The 18,474-nt window shown below is 39.7% G+C and overlaps 1 protein-coding gene across 1 annotated transcript in view; it reads left to right on the top strand.

Annotated features, from left to right (window-relative positions):
• poe (E3 ubiquitin-protein ligase-like protein poe) overlaps window positions 1-18,474 on the top strand; it is a 230,217-nt gene that overhangs the window by 43,521 nt on the left and 168,222 nt on the right. The window contains exons 19-25 of the mRNA XM_071676253.1: window positions 497-628; window positions 2,488-2,735; window positions 4,275-4,503; window positions 5,939-6,099; window positions 8,278-8,514; window positions 9,407-9,612; window positions 14,310-14,521. Coding sequence (XP_071532354.1) covers window positions 497-628; window positions 2,488-2,735; window positions 4,275-4,503; window positions 5,939-6,099; window positions 8,278-8,514; window positions 9,407-9,612; window positions 14,310-14,521 — 1,425 coding nt within the window. The remainder of the gene's footprint in view (window positions 1-496; window positions 629-2,487; window positions 2,736-4,274; window positions 4,504-5,938; window positions 6,100-8,277; window positions 8,515-9,406; window positions 9,613-14,309; window positions 14,522-18,474) is intronic.

The following is an 18,474-nucleotide window of genomic DNA, read 5'->3' as shown; positions in this document are numbered from 1 at the left end:
ACAAGCATCTTTTGTTTAAGCCATCACTGCCCTGTTTAAGCTCTCTGACACCATGCTTCTTCACAATATACTACAACAATCACATTCACGTAATTCCAAACAATTTTAGCAAGTAAGTTATGGGTCATGAAAAGATTCATTTTCATATGTAAGTCTTTTGTAGGGAAAGTTCTCAGGATCATACCACTCATCACATGATGTGATGGTGCTATCTTTTCAGTATGCTTTGAAATTTGGCTGCTCAGTGATGATGATGCACAAGTCTTTTAAACTTGGCTCACTTTCTATCAGTTTCCCTGTTAGGCCTTTGTGGCACTACTAATGAATCTATGGTTTCAGTATAAATGACAGTTTGGTTAGGTGCAAATGTTGTTGCTTGTTGTTTGTGTGTGATACTGTTAAATCAGGAGAAATATTTGGATATTTAAAGATGTTGACATCGTTGATGTAAATTAATGGACTTTTTAAGAATTGTACTTTGTTTTTCTTATTAAAGGATGGACTTGTACGTCAAAGCTTAACAACACAGAAGGCAGATGCCCTACTGAAATCTGTTGCTAAAACAATGTGCAACTTGAAACATGACCTTAAAGTTGCTAATCATCTCATCACAACTCTCCTTAGTAAGGTAGGTTTGATATTTTTTGATGTAGATATGCTTGCCATAAGTGGTGCAAGCTCATGCTGTGTGGAAAAAAATGTAAGCATAGAGTCTGCAGGAACACTTTTTTGAGTCTGATGCTTGAATGTGAAACCCTAAAGTATACAGGTTAGAGTTGATGAAAAAGGAGGTAAGTGGAGATGGATAACTTGCATTTGATTGCTGGAATCAAGAGTATAGGTGGAATAAGAATGAAGATGAGAAAATGTAGTGGGAAATAGTTTAAATGGCATGTAGATGGTATGGCCATATAAATATATAGTGGATGATAGGATGGTCAGAAAGATATATATTATAGTAGGAGTTACAAGGAGGAGAGGTAGATCATGAAAGAGATTGATGAATCTGTAAGAGAACTGATTAGGGCTAGGGACATTTCAGTTGAAGATTTTACAGAAATGTTTTGTGATCAAATGCATTGGAAGTATTTTGTGTATGGTAATATGAATTCAGGTAGTTTGACATGACTGATCATATTAGTGTGCAGAACAGAAAAGTACTGTTAAAAAACTCTTATGAATGTAGAAGTCCATATTTTGCTTTAACATACTGAACATTGATTGAGGATGTGTTTTCAGAGGCTTTATGTACGTGATCTACCCCATGGAAATTGGAATAGGAGTTAATGATAGATACGTAGCCAGATTTAGATACGTATGACCAGTACACATATGCACACACACATGCATGCACAGTACTATAGAGGATTCTGTGAAATTTGCATTGGAGTCAGAATGCGGTTACTCTTGGATGTAAATACAGAAGGTAAAAAGGAGAGAGATGGTTCATTAAAGAATTACAAAAAGTGAGAGAGCTTAGAGATGAATTGTGAAGGTGTAGACAACACTGTAGTCAGCAACCATTTAAAAGCTTTCAGAGAACAAGAAATATGCACTGCAAGATAAGTAGGGATGAGCTGAGAAACATTGAAAAGACAGGAATAGACAAAGCCAAAGACAGTTCAAAACTTTCCTGTGCATTCATGTAGAGAAAATTGAGTTACAGAACAGATGATCAGGTTAAGGGATTCAGAGGGAAAAAATAATGGTGTTAAGAAGGAAGAGGAACTGATGATAAGTTTATGAAATTCAACCCCAAGCAAATTTAAAGTAATGAGGATGGGACGAAAGTGAAAGAAGGCTTTGGTATGATTGTAATCAAATTAGAAATAACCTTCAGGATTCGTTTATGATAGAAGTACTTAGGGGTTGACTCCATCACTAACTAGTCGCCAGAGTCCCACATTAGGAGAATAGTTAAGCAATCAAACCGTCAACTGGCAAACTTGAGAATATTTTTCAATTATATGGTTAAAGAAATATTAAGCAAGCTGTTCATGTCCTGCATTAAGGCTAAATATAGAATATGCTTCTCAAGTTTGGTTGTCAGATTTCAACACAGAACCAATAGAGAAGGTCCAGAGAAGGCAACAAATTTGGTGCCAAAATTAAAGGGGAGGAGTTACAGGGAAATGTAAGAGATTGTAGATTTGCCCACCATGGAAGAGAGGAGTGAGGGGTGACATGATCATAACTTTAAGTTTTAAAACAGATTGCTGGTGTGGACAGTGAACAGTTCTTTGAGAAATGGTAGATATTTAAATGGAAGCAGGAAAGGTGCAACCATTTGACAACGAGAGCGGTTTAAGGGGTGAAGGCATAACAATCACAACGTGGCATCTGTTTGCAATTTTTGGTTAGGGCACATAATTGGCCAGTACTGTCATGTGATAGCCCACAATTGTATATGAACTAATGTTTGGTTATTACAATTGTTCAATGATTGACTTTGTAGCTGGCAGTTTTTTGATATGTATTTCATTTCAGGGGTATAATGCAATGGTCGGTATACCACTGATGACTTCAGAGCAACTGCCAGCCTTCTCTGATTTGTATATGTTGGACACTGTATTAGCACGTCTTCAGGTGACACTTGATGAGGCTTGTCAGAAAGGAGATATTGATCTTCGTTCTTGTGATGGTGCTGATCTTCTTCGAGCACTGGATATACCTTCAGATCAACTTCCTATTTCAGGCCTCCTCACTTTGATACAAGCTGTAGCCTGTGCCACAAGGTATTTCAGATCTCAAAAAATATATCTGTCTATTGGATATTTTTTTGTTCTTCATAAGATGGGGTATACCATAACCTTCAAATTACATGGTCCACACAGTGTCTTTTTACCTAAACCAGTAGTGGTGAGTTAGCATTACCTTTATATGTGTTTCCAAAGTTGCTTCATCCATCTTAAACATTTAAACAGCTTTGTCTTGATTGATACAGGCTTTAGTTTGAATAATGATATATATATGGTCGTCAAAGCATGATGGGCGCCTAATGATATATATGGTCGTCAAAGCATGATGGGTGCCTAATGATATATATGGTCGTCAAAGCATGAATTCCCATCTAATCTAAGGAACCCTACTAAAGTTGTTTAAAGCATATCTGCAAAATGATGAATTATAATCAAGATAGAGAGCTCATATTAGTGTATATTTTTTTTTAAATGCATTGCATAATATGATAAACTGTGCTCACAAAAGCAGACGAAAATACAGTGAAGGAACACATAATTCTGCTTGAATAAGAGAAAAGAAATGTAAGGTTAATGTTGCAAGTCTGACATACCAGGATTTGTTTTTCTGCATCGGGAAATTTTATTTTTAGTTGTCATGATCTGTCTATACAGTATTGTTGGTTGTCACTGATAAACAGTTAGTGTCTGTTTTCTATAGTTTATCATTTTGTAACTTGTTTCCCTTGACTGATGGTTTTGATATTTTGGGAGAGTTGTACTTGTATAAATACAGATGGACAGGCCGTAAAATTTTGTGATTTAGTAAGGTAATGTCATTATTTTCTGTTGACATTTCCTACCTGATGTCTGGAAACTGTTGGGTTTTATTCTCTGATGACATTGTTCATTGCAAAAAAATATACTTTTTCCTTTCAAAAAATATACTTTTTCCTTTCAAACACCATTACTTTACTTTTACTTCCATTTACCTTGAATTATCAATGCTTACACACATCGTAGAACACAACCCTCTGTAACTCCTCATCACGCACAGCAAACAATACAGTATAATCAGTATATATAGGCTTCTTACTAGTCATCATACCTCACCACCACACTCAGTACCCCATTTCCTTTGTTTTGCTTTTCTCTCTCTTATCATTCTATTTGTATGTTAAAAAGCCATGGTGACATCATGCAGCCCTGGCTCACACCCACATGTATATTGAAACTTTCGCTAAACTCTCCATCCCTTCTTGCATGCATTTTCTCCTCTGTGGAAGGCTTTCACACCATCCAACAATTGTTCCCCTACCTTGTATGTCCTTAACACAGTCCAGAAAGCATTCCATTTGACTTTCATACACTTGATAATGTTATTAGATTCCAGCTCTTTACTGTGTACTTTATCCTTATTTCTACATACTGTGTGTGTGTGTGTTTGTAATTACTGGGACTTACTGTATGGGGATGGAATTTTACGTTTGTGGGGCCACATCTCAAACTTTCCCTGATGAAATATTTGGAAGCACTTTTATTTTGAATAGGATCATTAGTGCACTGAATTTACTCCGTTCTTTTAAATATTTGCAGATGGAGTTTGCTACAGCAAATGAATAGTGTTCTTGAAGAAGGAAGCAGGTTACCGCCAGAGGCCCTGGATGCCTATTGCTCTGTTTTAGCAGTGTCTGGTGGCCATGTTCCTCGTGCTGGTCCACATCCTCCATGTCTAACACGTGCAGCCCTTCCAGCCCCCCTTAAAACAGCTCTTGACAATTGGAATGCAAATACTATGACAGATTTTCCAGCTGTACATGCATGGGTAAGTAGCTGAAACAGTGACTTTCTTGTTGATTATGTGATTAAGTAATTTAAGCAGTATTTATGTCATCATTTAGAAGGGTTTTAGTTACTTGCATCACTGTGCTGCAAGCCCAGTGAATTTCATACCCTTTGCATTATAGTTCATCATGTAGTTTGTAATGAAACCTTTTATTCTCCCTTATGAATATCTTTCCTTATGATACTCTGTACATTTAATGGCAGTAGATAGTAAGTTTGTCATCAATATGTAAGTAATAGTTTTGCTGATGGTGACCATGGGCTTTTTTGAGTATGTGTATATACCATTCTTCCATGTATATTGATTCATTACATTGAATTGGAGAGTAGCTAGAATTTTTTTTTTCATACTAATTCACTATTTCCAATAGAGTGAATTTATAGTTTGAGATGAGAAAGTTGAATGTCAAAGATGGGTAAAGTAATAGAAAAGATAGTAACCAGACTGCATGCAACAAGAAAAAGTAATAGAAAGGCCATGAAATGTTTGTGAAATGAATGGAAAGTCAGATTTTTTTGTGGAGATGGGTCTTGGAAGGGGTCAGGACTACTATTCCTTGAGTCCTCCCTCTTGCTGGAAGCAGAGACAGGTAGAACTTGAGAAATTCTTCACACCCTTAGATTGCATTGGACTGGGGACCATAAATTTATTAGATTTAATGTTTGCACACAAAAGTTTTATAATGAGGAAAAGAAGGGAAAAAATTTGAAGATAAGTAAATATGAATAGGATGAGTCTGTGATGAGTGAAGGGAGAAGTGGATGAGTCTAGAGTGGTTGCTTAGATATATGGAGACTAAACAAAACCAGTAATTCAGACACAGAGGGTACAGAACTGGTTTTGGGCTCCACTGTATCTCTCATGACCTGGGACACTATTATTACCCAGGGCAGTTGGGGCGAAGTGGCTGCCCTCTTGAGTTTAGTGAGATTACTTCTTAATGATGGTAGAATTCTCTCTGTATCTATCTATGTCTCTGATGCCCATTTCCTTTGGGAACTCCCTCAAGGGGATGGCTACAGTAAAAGTTTTCATAACTGTTTAACTCCACTGCTGTTGATTAGCTTTTAGTGCCTCACCCTTAGCAGACCACAGACCGATGGCAACTCTAGTCAATTGTTTTCAGAGGCTCCTACATAATGTTCCTACCTATTACTACTACCTAATGCTCCAACTTACTAGTTCTAGCTAACTAGCTAATGCTCCCAGCTGGTTTTACTACCTCCTACTTCTACCTAATGTGTGTCTAATCCTCTCATAGTTAAATCTTTCCATGATTCAAGTTCCCCACTTTAGCAAGATTTCTGTGAACTAGATATTTTCAAAATGCACTTTTTATACATCTCTCCATTCTCCTTCAGTCATGCTTAGTCTAAGTTGTTTTTTATACTAATGTATTTATGTATTTCTACAGCGAAGTAGTATGAGTGGTGATGTGCTGCCCGGAGAAACCTATGTGTCTGGTGTTGTAATGGGCCATGTGTCATCTCTGTCAGCCCAGCCAGCATTTACAATCAACCTAGCCTTGAAGCATGTCATGCACACCCTTGTAACATTTGCTACAGATCTGGCAAGGTAAGTAGGCTTTGCAGATGTTTAAGTAATAACTTGTTAAGGTCTTCCATTTTTTTCAGTCAGTTTTTTATAGAATTTTATGCCAGCTGGTGGAAATGTCACATACAGTTGACTTACATGCATTTTGCTTGATAGCTTTTCATAAGTATAGATATTGTCATATTGTCATGTGCTTTCGGTGCATTATACATGAAGCTAGAGACTGGGTGTGAACGAATGTGGCCTTTGTCTTTTCCTAGTGCTACCTCGCGCACATGTGGGGGGAGGGAATTGTCATTTCATGTGTGGCGGTGTGGCAACAGGAATGAATAAGGGCAGACAGTATGAATTGTGTACATGTGTATATATGTATATGTCTGTGTGTGTATATATATGTTTACGTTGAGATGTATAGGTATGTATATGTGCGTGTGTGGACGTGTATGTATATACATGTGTATGTGGGTGGGTTGGGCCATTCTTTCATCTGTTTCCTTGTGCTACCTCGCTAATGCGGGAGACAGCAACAAAGTATAATGATAAAAAAAAAATGCTTATGATGTCTGTTGATAGATTCATGTTCTGTCATTATTGTATTTTGGTAAAAAAGGCTCATTCTGGAGAACACTGCACAAAGGGTGTGGATGTGGGGAATGCTTCCTTTAATCTAACCCATTCATGTCAGGTCAAAGACAAATAAGAATTGAGCTAATGGCCCAGGATACTTCAGAATGAAATTTTAGGATTGCATCTTCTGAATTTTTGCTATTTAACCTTAATTGGGCAATACCTGAGAAATAACCCTCATACCAAATGAGGTACTTTTCTCTTGTGTTGATGTTGAAATTTTTGAGTGGACAGGGGTTATGGACGACTGAAGGTTGGATTCAGATCTGTCTGGTTAAGAGGATAAGTTGGATTTGTTGTTGGGTTAAAAGGGTGAGTTGGATTTGTGAGTATGCAGACATGGTTTTGAGCAAGTGTTTAATTGTGTGTTATAGTGCTGAATTAATGTTGTTGCCAGTGTTGTGTTAGGGTGCTCTTATTTTAACTATGAAGTTATCTGCACATGACATGATGTACACTGAGGTTTGTTGGGAATGTAAGGAGGTTTTTGTAGGAATAGATTAAAGATGGTTTGAAAAATAACTGCACGTGGAGTGCTTCACTGCAGAACTTCAGTATATTAATGTGGCTTGTGAAATTTTTCGTTTTTATGGAGTGAAGTACCAAGAATCTTTTGTGCTGCTAAGTTATATTATGGAACAGTACTAGTGCTAGATAAGGAATACTCTAATGCCTTGGCCACCTCCCTAAATGGAGTTCCAGTTGGGAACAGGGATCAGAGATATAGGTAGATAGATAGACAGTACTGAATCTGTTTTTGATTTCAGTTTTTTACTAGCCATGTTTTGGGGTTATGTAGTGAGATGATGCCATGCAGGATGTGTTTTGTGGGGACATATGTGTGGTGTGGTAGTTGAATGATTGGGTCTGAAGCTGTGGTATTAAGGTATGAGGAGAATATTGTGCTTTAGTACATTTTTGGATCAGCAGTGATAGCAGTGACATAAGGTTGTAGAAGAAAGGGAAGTTACTGAATCAGCAGTGATAGCAGTGACATAGGGCAGTAGAAGAAAGGGAATTTTACTGGGTCTGCCTGCAAGAGGTTACTTCATGAGTGAAAAGTCACCTTTGGTGAGGCTGTATCATTGGAAGTATAGTATCTTCAAAGAAAATCTTTCTCCAAGCGGGTGTACATTTCCCTGCTACTGAAAGGAGTGCAGCTTTGAGCTGCAAGAGCTATTATAAATTTCCTGGTTAACACAAGGTATTCTTTCCTTTCATAGAAATCGGTCAGGATGTAATTATGAATAAATAGAATGTTGTAAAAGGAAAGGGTTCTATGCTCATTAATCCCCATTTAGATTTTCTTGATAATCATATAACTTCTCTTTTCACAGTATCATTGCTTTATTTTTTTTTATCATACCTAAAAACTGGTTTTATACTTAACTTTCTGTTGTGACAACATGTCAATATTTGTTGTTAGATTTTAATGAAATGTTCACCATTATTATTGTCATTATCACTTTCTTCCATTGGTAGTAAATTGTTTGATGCTATCCTTTCTCTGTTACTGTGTCTTGGCATGTATTTGAGTTAATAATGCTTGTACATTTTCTTGATCTGCTACAGCTGGTGCAGTGATGATGAAAAAACTGGAGGACTGCTTACAAGCACTCTAGTTAGCTTGGCTGTGGACGCTACTTGTGATCATGTTTCAGAATCTGTTTCTGCAGCACTTGACCGCCTTCTCCCTGCTCAAGAAGGTGGTGAGACATCCACTTCACCAGACCCATTTCAACTTACTCTTTATTCTCATTTACTCACTCATGTAGAGTCTCTCCTGCAGTCAGCTGCAGCTTGCGATGGGTAAGTTCAGTTTTATGTTTCTGGTCTGTCCTTTTTCTTGATTTTGATTAGACTCTGTATAAAATGTTTTCCCAAGGGAATTGTTTGTCCTATTTCATTGCCGGCCTGTTGAGTTTCAGCTAAGAAACCGAGTTTTCTAAATTGATTACAACATAGGTCTTGGGCATAAAGTATACACTTATCTATCTATATCTCTGATGCCTGTTCCCCTCAGGAACTCCCTCAAGGGGGTGGCCATGGCAATAATCTCCATAACTCTTGAACTTCAGTGCTGCTTCTTAGCCTTTAATGCTGTACCCTTAACAGGCCTCTGGCAGAGGGCCAGTCTTGTGCATTGTTTGCAGAGGCTCCTGTCTAATATTCCTACCAACTACCACTACCTAATGTTCCTACTTATTACTACTGTCTAATGTTTCTACCTATTATGCCTCCCTAAATGTTCCAACCAACTTCTGTCTATTGCTCCTACCATTTTGCCAAAAGGCGGGGATGCCATTCCACACATTATTGAAACAGGCAGGAAAATATATATTATTTCATGATCGCTGACATTCTTCAGAGGATTGCCAAATGACAATAGGAGCCATATTAGGACTGAATATTGTACTGCAGAGAGACTCAATTGAATATAGGAGAAATTGTATATTTAAGAATATTATCATGGTGTACAGAGGAAACCTAAGATCACACGGTTTTATGACGGACAGCTGTGTTAGTACTTTTGTTCTTTGGAGTTTGAATAAGCTTATAGATACAAATAGATATGACTAAAGCAGTTGGCTTTTTTTAACTTGTATGTTGATATTGATGTTAGAAAGAAATTGGTAGAAATTAAAACAAGTTTTGAATATTCATCTTTAATATTGTACACTGAAAAATTATGTTCTTGCAGAGTTGTGGATGAGCAGATTTTAGAGGGTTGCACAAACTTCTTGGAAGAACTCCTGGAAGTACCAACTGGGAAGTTGGCTCTGGACAAGTTCCTTGCCGAGTCCCACTTTGCCTCAGTCCTCCTTAGCCCACCCATTAGTGGAGATGTAAAATCGTCTGCACTACCTTCTCATATTATTAAATTCTTCATTCGTTTGTTCCAACTTGGTAAGTGTGCCAAGAGTCCTCATTTTTTAATATTGATACCATAATTGATTGTAAGAGTAGGGAGATAGGGATTACTTTAGTCATTATTACCATCATTTGTAATTTTACAGTTTCAGGGAGGCACATGTTTCGGTGAAATTCATGAGTAGAATGGCCTTTTCATTTGTTGTGGGCATATAGGACTCGTGGCATGTGATAGGTTAAGGAAGGTATAGAGCAGTGCTGTAAAATTCAAGGTATGAAGAAAAAACTTGGTCCATTAAATGTATATCTAGAAACAAATTGGAGAGAATTCACAATCACTTCTCAAGCAAGGTAAGTTTGAATGGAAAAAACTGGAGGAAGTGAAGTGTTTTAGATATCTGGGAGTGGATTTGGCAGCGGATGGAACCATTGAAGCTGAAGTGAATCATAGGGTGGGGGAGGGGGCGAAAGTTCTGGGAGCGTTGAAGAATGTATGGAAGTTGAGAACATTATCTCGGAAAGCAAAAATGGGTATGTTTGAAGGAATAGTGGTTCCAACAATGTTGTATGGTTGCGAGGCGTGGGCTGTAGAGGAGGGTGGATGTGCTTGAAATGAGATATTTGAAGACAATATGTGGCATGAGGTGGTTTGATCGAGTGAGTAATAATAGGGTAAGAGAGATGTGTGGTAATAAAAAGAGTGTGGTTGAGAGAGCTGAAAAGGGTGTTTTGAAATGGTTTGGTCACATGGAGAGAATGAGTGAGGAAAGATTGACCAAGAGGATATATGTGTCAGAGGTGGAGGGAACGAGAAGTGGGAGACCAAATTGGAGGTGGAAAGATGGAGTGAAAAAGATTTTGAGTGATCGGGGCCTGAACATGCAGGAGGGTGAAAGGCGTGCAAGGAATAGTGAATTGGAACGATGTGGTATACCAGGGTTGACGTGCTGTCAATGGATTGAACCAGAGCATGTGAAGCGTCTGGGGTAAACCATGGAAAGTTCTGTGGGGCCTGGATGTGGAAAGGGAGCTGTGGTTTTGGTGCATTATTACATGACAGATAGAGACTGAGTGTGAACAAATGTGGCCTTTGTTGTCTTTTCCTAGCGCTACCTCGCGCACGTGCAGAGTGAGGGGGTTGTTATGTCATGTGTGGCGGGGTGGCAATGGGAATGAATAAAAGCAGACAGTATGAATTATGTACATGTGTATATATGTATATGTCTATTTTTTTTTTTTTTTTTTTTTTTTTTTTATACTTTGTCGCTGTCTCCCGCGTTTGCGAGGTAGCGCAAGGAAACAGACGAAAGAAATGGCCCCCCCCCCCATACACATGTACATACACACGTCCACACACGCAAATATACATACCTACACAGCTTTCCATGGTTTACCCCAGACGCTTCACATGCCTTGCTTCAATCCACTGACAGCACGTCAACCCCTGTATACCACATGACTCCAATTCACTCTATTTCTTGCCCTCCTTTCACCCTCCTGCATGTTCAGGCCCCGATCACACAAAATCTTTTTCACTCCATCTTTCCACCTCCAATTTGGTCTCCCTCTTCTCCTCGTTCCCTCCACCTCCGACACATATATCCTCTTGGTTAATCTCTCCTCACTCATTCTCTCCATGTGCCCAAACCATTTCAAAACACCCTCTTCTGCTCTCTCAACCACGCTCTTTTTATTTCCACACATCTCTCTTACCCTTACGTTACTTACTCGATCAAACCACCTCACACCACACATTGTCCTCAAACATCTCATTTCCAGCACATCCATCCTCCTGCGCACAACTCTATCCATAGCCCACGCCTCGCAACCATACAACATTGTTGGAACCACTATTCCCTCAAACATACCCATTTTTGCTTTCCGAGATAATGTTCTCGACTTCCACACATTTTTCAAGGCTCCCAAAATTTTCGCCCCCTCCCCCACCCTATGATCCACTTCCGCTTCCATGGTTCCATCCGCTGACAGATCCACTCCCAGATATCTAAAACACTTCACTTCCTCCAGTTTTTCTCCATTCAAACTCACCTCCCAATTGACTTGACCCTCACCCCTACTGTACCTAATAACCTTGCTCTTATTCACATTTACTCTCAACTTTCTTCTTCCACACACTTTACCAAACTCAGTCACCAGCTTCTGCAGTTTCTCACATGAATCAGCCACCAGCGCTGTATCATCAGCGAACAACAACTGACTCACTTCCCAAGCTCTCTCATCCCCAACAGACTTCATACTTGCCCCTCTTTCCAGGACTCTTGCATTTACCTCCCTTACAACCCCATCCATAAACAAATTAAACAACCATGGAGACATCACACACCCCTGCCGCAAACCTACATTCACTGAGAACCAATCACTTTCCTCTCTTCCTACACGTACACATGCCTTACATCCTCGATAAAAACTTTTCACTGCTTCTAACAACTTGCCTCCCACACCATATATTCTTAATACCTTCCACAGAGCATCCCTATCAACTCTATCATATGCCTTCTCCAGATCCATAAATGCTACATACAAATCCATTTGCTTTTCTAAGTATTTCTCACATACATTCTTCAAAGCAAACACCTGATCCACACATCCTCTACCACTTCTGAAACCGCACTGCTCTTCCCCAATCTGATGCTCTGTACATGCCTTCACCCTCTCAATCAATACCCTCCCATATAATTTACCAGGAATACTCAACAAACTTATACCTCTGTAATTTGAGCACTCACTCTTATCCCCTTTGCCTTTGTACAATGGCACTATGCACGCATTCCGCCAATCCTCAGGCACCTCACCATGAGTCATACATACATTAAATAACCTTACCAACCAGTCAACAATACAGTCACCCCCTTTTTTAATAAATTCCACTGCAATACCATCCAAACCTGCTGCCTTGCCGGCTTTCATCTTCTGCAAAGCTTTTACTACCTCTTCTCTGTTTACCAAATCATTTTCCCTAACCCTCTCACTTTGCACACCACCTCGACCAAAACACCCTATATCTGCCACTCTGTCATCAGACACATTCAACAAACCTTCAAAATACTCATTCCATCTCCTTCTCACATCACCGCTACTTGTTATCACCTCCCCATTTACGCCCTTCACTGAAGTTCCCATTTGCTCCCTTGTCTTACGCACCCTATTTACCTCCTTCCAGAACATCTTTTTATTCTCCCTAAAATTTACTGATAGTCTCTCACCCCAACTCTCATTTGCCCTCTTTTTCACCTCTTGCACCTTTCTCTTGACCTCCTGTCTCTTTCTTTTATACTTCTCCCACTCAATTGCATTTTTTCCCTGCAAAAATCGTCCAAATGCCTCTCTCTTCTCTTTCACTAATACTCTTACTTCTTCATCCCACCACTCACTACCCTTTCTAAACAGCCCACCTCCCACTCTTCTCATGCCACAAGCATCTTTTGCGCAATCCATCACTGATTCCCTAAATACATCCCATTCCTCCCCCACTCCCCTTACTTCCATTGTTCTCGCCTTTTTCCATTCTGTACACAGTCTCTCCTGGTACTTCTCCACACAGGTCTCCTTCCCAAGCTCACTTACTCTCACCACCTTCTTCACCCCAACATTCACTCCTCTTTTCTGAAAACCTATACTAATCTTCACCTTAGCCTCCACAAGATAATGATCAGACATCCCTCCAGTTGCACCTCTCAGCACATTAACATCCAAAAGTCTCTCTTTCGCACGCCTGTCAATTAACACGTAATCCAATAACGCTCTCTGGCCATCTCTCCTACTTACATAAGTATACTTATGTATATCTCGCTTTTTAAACCAGGTATTCCCAATCATCAGTCCTTTTTCAGCACCGGGTTATAGTGATGGGTGATTTGAATGCAAAGGTGAGTAATGTGGCAGTTGAGGGAATAATTGGTATGCATGGGGTGTTCAGTGTTGTAAATGGAAATGGTGAAGAGCTTGTAGATTTATGTGATTTATGTATATGTCTATGTGTGTATATATATGTATACGTTGAGATGTATAGGTATGTATATTTGCTTGTGTGGACGTGTATGTATATACATGTGTATGTGGGTGGGTTAGGCCATTCTTTCGTTTGTTTCCTTGTGCTACCTCACTAACGCAGGAGACAGCGACAAAGGAAAATGAATATTCTCTTGCAAAATTGAGGATCTGAATCTTATGAAGTGCCTTTAATATTTGAAAGAGTTTGGACTGTGTAGTCTAGAAAAGAAGAGAAAGATATTTGATAATCTGTGCATGGCAGTGTATTGAAGGTATACAGGAAAATGCATTTAACCCGAAAGACTCTTAAGCAAGGAAGTTAGTTATAAATTGTCAAGAATTCCATGTAACTAAACAAAAATGTTGGAAAAAAAATGTAAGCAAGATGAAAAAGCTAGAATGACCATTCATTATACTACCCGGAGAGATAAGAGACATGCATGGAACAACTACATAAAAATTTAAAAGAAAACCTGACACATGACTGAAATCAAATCCAAGATGAACTCAGGATAGAGAATAATGTAATAAAGGCTACCGCCTTGGAAATGAGTATCATAGCATTAATGGATATTTTAGAAGTGAATATATATGAATGGTTCCCTCATGTAGGTAATGCTTGTAGCATTCTCACAAGGTTGTTAATTTATGCTAGTTTGCATTACATTTTTTCCCTCATTGTCTGAGTAATGCTAATTCCCTTCATTTCTTCCATCCCATAGCTGAGAAGAACCCTACAGATCACACTTTAGCATCGGTTTGCAGTAGGATATCAGTTGGATCTTGGCTTGAATCTGGGATATTACAAGGATGGCTTTCAACACATCTTTTGACTTCCACACCAACGGCTGATAGTGAAACAACACCAAACAGCTGGCAGTTTTTGAGGACACTTACAGCTTACATCATAACTCAGGATACACAAAATGCTGAGGTACAGTGTGCTTATTCCTCTTATGCTGTTCTGCACTTAGTTCTTAAGGACCTGTGAATATTGTGATGATAAAGGATAGGTACCTGGAAATATATTAGTATTACAGGCTTGCAAAACAATATATGATAAACCTGTTGTTTATATTCATGTTGTACAAGCCTTCCCTGTACAGGGGGTGGTGCAGTCATAGGAAGATGTGTGCGTTGAATCTGTGCAAGGTTAACCATGTATGGGAAAAATAGGGATGCAATACCTACACCTCCTAGAGTCCTCCTTGGAAAGAAAATGTTTTCACTAGATTTATAGAAACTATTTGTCTCATCATGGAATATGCATGAGCTTAGTGGCATCTGTTTTTGACTTGGATATGTCCAGATTGCCAAAAAGATTTTTCTTTCCCCAAGCAAAGGTTGCCCAACATTAGTCATACTACTAGCATTTATTAAGCATGACTGAGCTTGGCAGAATGGTTTTTTGATTTTTGCCGCATTCCTAATTTGTAGCCTGTACATGCAAGATTCAAGGTGGTAGCAGTTGCCTTTGGGATGTTTTTTGATATAATGTTTCTAGCATGGAATGGTATATGAGATGTAGGCATGTAAGGGCATAGGTAAGTAGAAACTTGTTATGGCCACAACTTGATGGGAGTTTCCAAAGCCATTTCATTGGTAAACAACAACTGGCTTACACATATAGAAAGTCCTAACAAATAGCAAAGTCACACCATTTCTTTAGAAATTCACTTGCTGTATCATCCACTCTAGTTGCATTGCCACATTTCATCTTATACAAGGCTTTCAACTCTTCTCTCTTCACTAAACCACTGCCCATGACTCACAAAACTTGGTTTACACCAGATGCTTCCCATTCCCTGGTTCAATCTATTGACAGCACATCGACCTCGGTATACCACATCGTTCCAATTCACTCTATTCCTTGCACGCCTTTCACCCATCTTTCACTCCATTTTTCCACCTCCAATTTGATCTCCCACTTCTCGTTCCCTCCACCTTTGACACACATCCTCTTTGTCAATCTTTCCTCACATTCTTTCCATGTGACCAAACCATTTCAAAACACCCTCTTCTGCTCTTTCAACCACACACTTGTATTACCACACATCTCTCTTACCCTTTCATTACTTAATTGATCAAATCACCTCGCACCACATATTGTCCTCAAACATCTCATTTCCAGCACATCCACCCTCCTCTGCACAACTCTATAGCCCACGCCTCGCAACCATATAACATTGTTGGAACCACTATTCCTTCAAACATACCCATTTTTGCTTTCCATGATAACTTTCTCAACTTCCACACACTTTTGAACGCTCCCAGAACTTTTGCCCCTTCCCCCACCCTATGATTTACTTCCACTTCCATGGTTCCATCCGCTGCCAAATCCTCTCCCAGATATCTGAAACACTTCACTTCCCCCGGTTTTTCTCCATTCAAACTTACCTCCCAATTGACTTGTCCCTCAACCCTACTGTACCTAATAACCTTCTTGCTCTTATTCACATTTACTATCAGCTTTCTTCTTTCACGCACTTTACCAAACTGTCACAGCTCCTGCAGTTTCTCACCCGAATCAACCACCAGCGCTATATCATCAGCGAACAACAATTGACTCGCTTCCCAAGCTCTCTCATCCACAACAGACTGCATACTTGCCCTTCTTTCCAAAACTCTTGCATTCACCTCCCTAACAACCCCATCCATAAACAAATTGAGCAACCATGGAGACATCACGCACCCTTGCCACAAACCATCATTCACTGAGAACCAATCACTTTCCTCTCTTCCTTCACGTACACATCCACAGGGAGACAGCGACAAAGCAAAAAAAAAAAAAAAAAAAAAAAAAAAAAAGATATATATATATATATATGTGTGGAAGTCGAGAACATTATCTCGGAAAGCAAAAATGGGTATGTTTGAAGGAATAGTGGTTCCAACAATGTTGTATGGTTGCGAGGCGTGGGCTATGGATAGAGTTGTGTGCAGGAGGATGGATGTGCTGGAAATGAGATGTTTGAGGACAATGTGTGGTGTGAGGTGGTTTTTATCGAGTAAGTAACGTAAGGGTAAGAGAGATGTGTGGAAATAAAAAGAGCGTGGTTGAGAGAGCAGAAGAGGGTGTTTTGAAATGGTTTGGGCACATGGAGAGAATGAGTGAGGAAAGATTGACCAAGAGGATATATGTGTCGGAGGTGGAGGGAACGAGGAGAAGAGGGAGACCAAATTGGAGGTGGAAAGATGGAGTGAAAAGGATTTTGTGTGATCGGGGCCTGAACATGCAGGAGGGTGAAAGGAGGGCAAGGAATAGAGTGAATTGGAGCGATGTGGTATACAGGGGTTGACGTGCTGTCAGTGGATTGAATCAGGGCATGTGGAGCGTCCGGGGTGGGCCGTGGAGGGCTGTGTGGGTATGTATATTTGCGTGTGTGGACGTGTGTATGTACATGTGTATGGGGGGGGGTTGGGCCATTTCTTTCGTCTGTTTCCTTGCGCTACCTCGCAAACGCGGGAGACAGCGACAAAGTATAAAAAAAAAAAAAAAAAATATATATATATATATATATATATATATATATATATATATATATATATATATATGGAAGGGGAAGTGAATCATAGGGTGGGGGAGGGGGGCAAAAATTCTGGGAGCCTTGAAGAATGTGTGGAAGTCGAGAACATTATCTCGGAAAGCAAAAATGGGTATGTTTGAAGGAATAGTGGTTCCAACAATGTTGTATGGTTGCAAGGCATGGGCTATGGATAGAGTTGTGCACAGGAGGATGGATGTGCTGGAAATGAGATGTTTGAGGACAATGTGTGGTGTGAGGTGGTTTGATCGAGTAAGTAACGTAAGGGTAAGAGAGATGTGTGGAAATAAAAAGAGCATGGTTGAGAGAGCAGAAGAGGGTGTTTTGAAATGGTTTGGGCACATGGAGAGAATGAGTGAGGAAAGATTGACCTAGAGGATATATGTGTCGGAGGTGGAGGGAACGAGAAGTGGGAGACCAAATTGGAGGTGGAAAGATGAAGTGAAAAAGATTTTGTGTGATCGGGGTCTGAACATGCAGGAGGATGAAAGGAGGGCAAGGAATAGAGTGAATTGGATCGATGTGGTATACCGGGGTTGACGTGCTGTCAGTGGGTTGAATTAGGGCATGTGAAGTGTCTGGGGTAAACCATGGAAAGCTGTGTAGGTATGTATATTTGCGTGTGTGGACGTATGAATATACATGTGTATGGGGGTGGGTTGGGCCATTTATTTCGTCTGTTTCCTTGCGCTACTTCGCAAACGCGGGAGACAGCGACAAAGCAAAAAAAATATATATATATATATATATATATATATATATAATATATTTTATTTTTTTATATATTACATAATCGCTGTTTCCCTGCATCAGCAAGGTACCACCAGTAAACAGATGAAGAATGGCCCAACCCACCCACATACACATGTATATACATAAATGCCCACACACGTACATATACATGCCTATACATTTCAACGTATACATACATGTGCATGCACAGACATATACATATATACACATGTACATATTCATACTTGCTGCTTTCATCCAGTCCCATCGCCACCCCGCCACACATGAAATAGCACACACACACACACACACAGGCGCGCGAGGTAGTGCTAGGAAAAGACAAAAAAGGCCACATTCGTTCACACTAAGTCTCTAGCTGTCATGTGTAATGTACCTAAAGCACAGCTTCCTTTCCGCAACCAGACCTCACAGAACTTTCCATGGTTTACCCCAGACGTTTCACATGCCCTAGTTCAATCCGTTGACAGCACGTCGACCCATGTATACGACATCATACCAATTCGCTCTATTCCTTGCACGCCTTTCACCCTCCTGTATCTTCAGGCCCTGATCACTCAAAATCTTTTTCACTCCATCCTTCCACCTCCAG

This window comes from Panulirus ornatus, chromosome 22, assembly GCF_036320965.1.
Source record: "Panulirus ornatus isolate Po-2019 chromosome 22, ASM3632096v1, whole genome shotgun sequence".
NCBI lineage: Eukaryota > Metazoa > Arthropoda > Malacostraca > Decapoda > Palinuridae > Panulirus > Panulirus ornatus.
The sequence above is the reverse complement of the archived record's forward strand: the minus strand, read 5'-3'. Positions and strand labels throughout refer to the sequence as shown.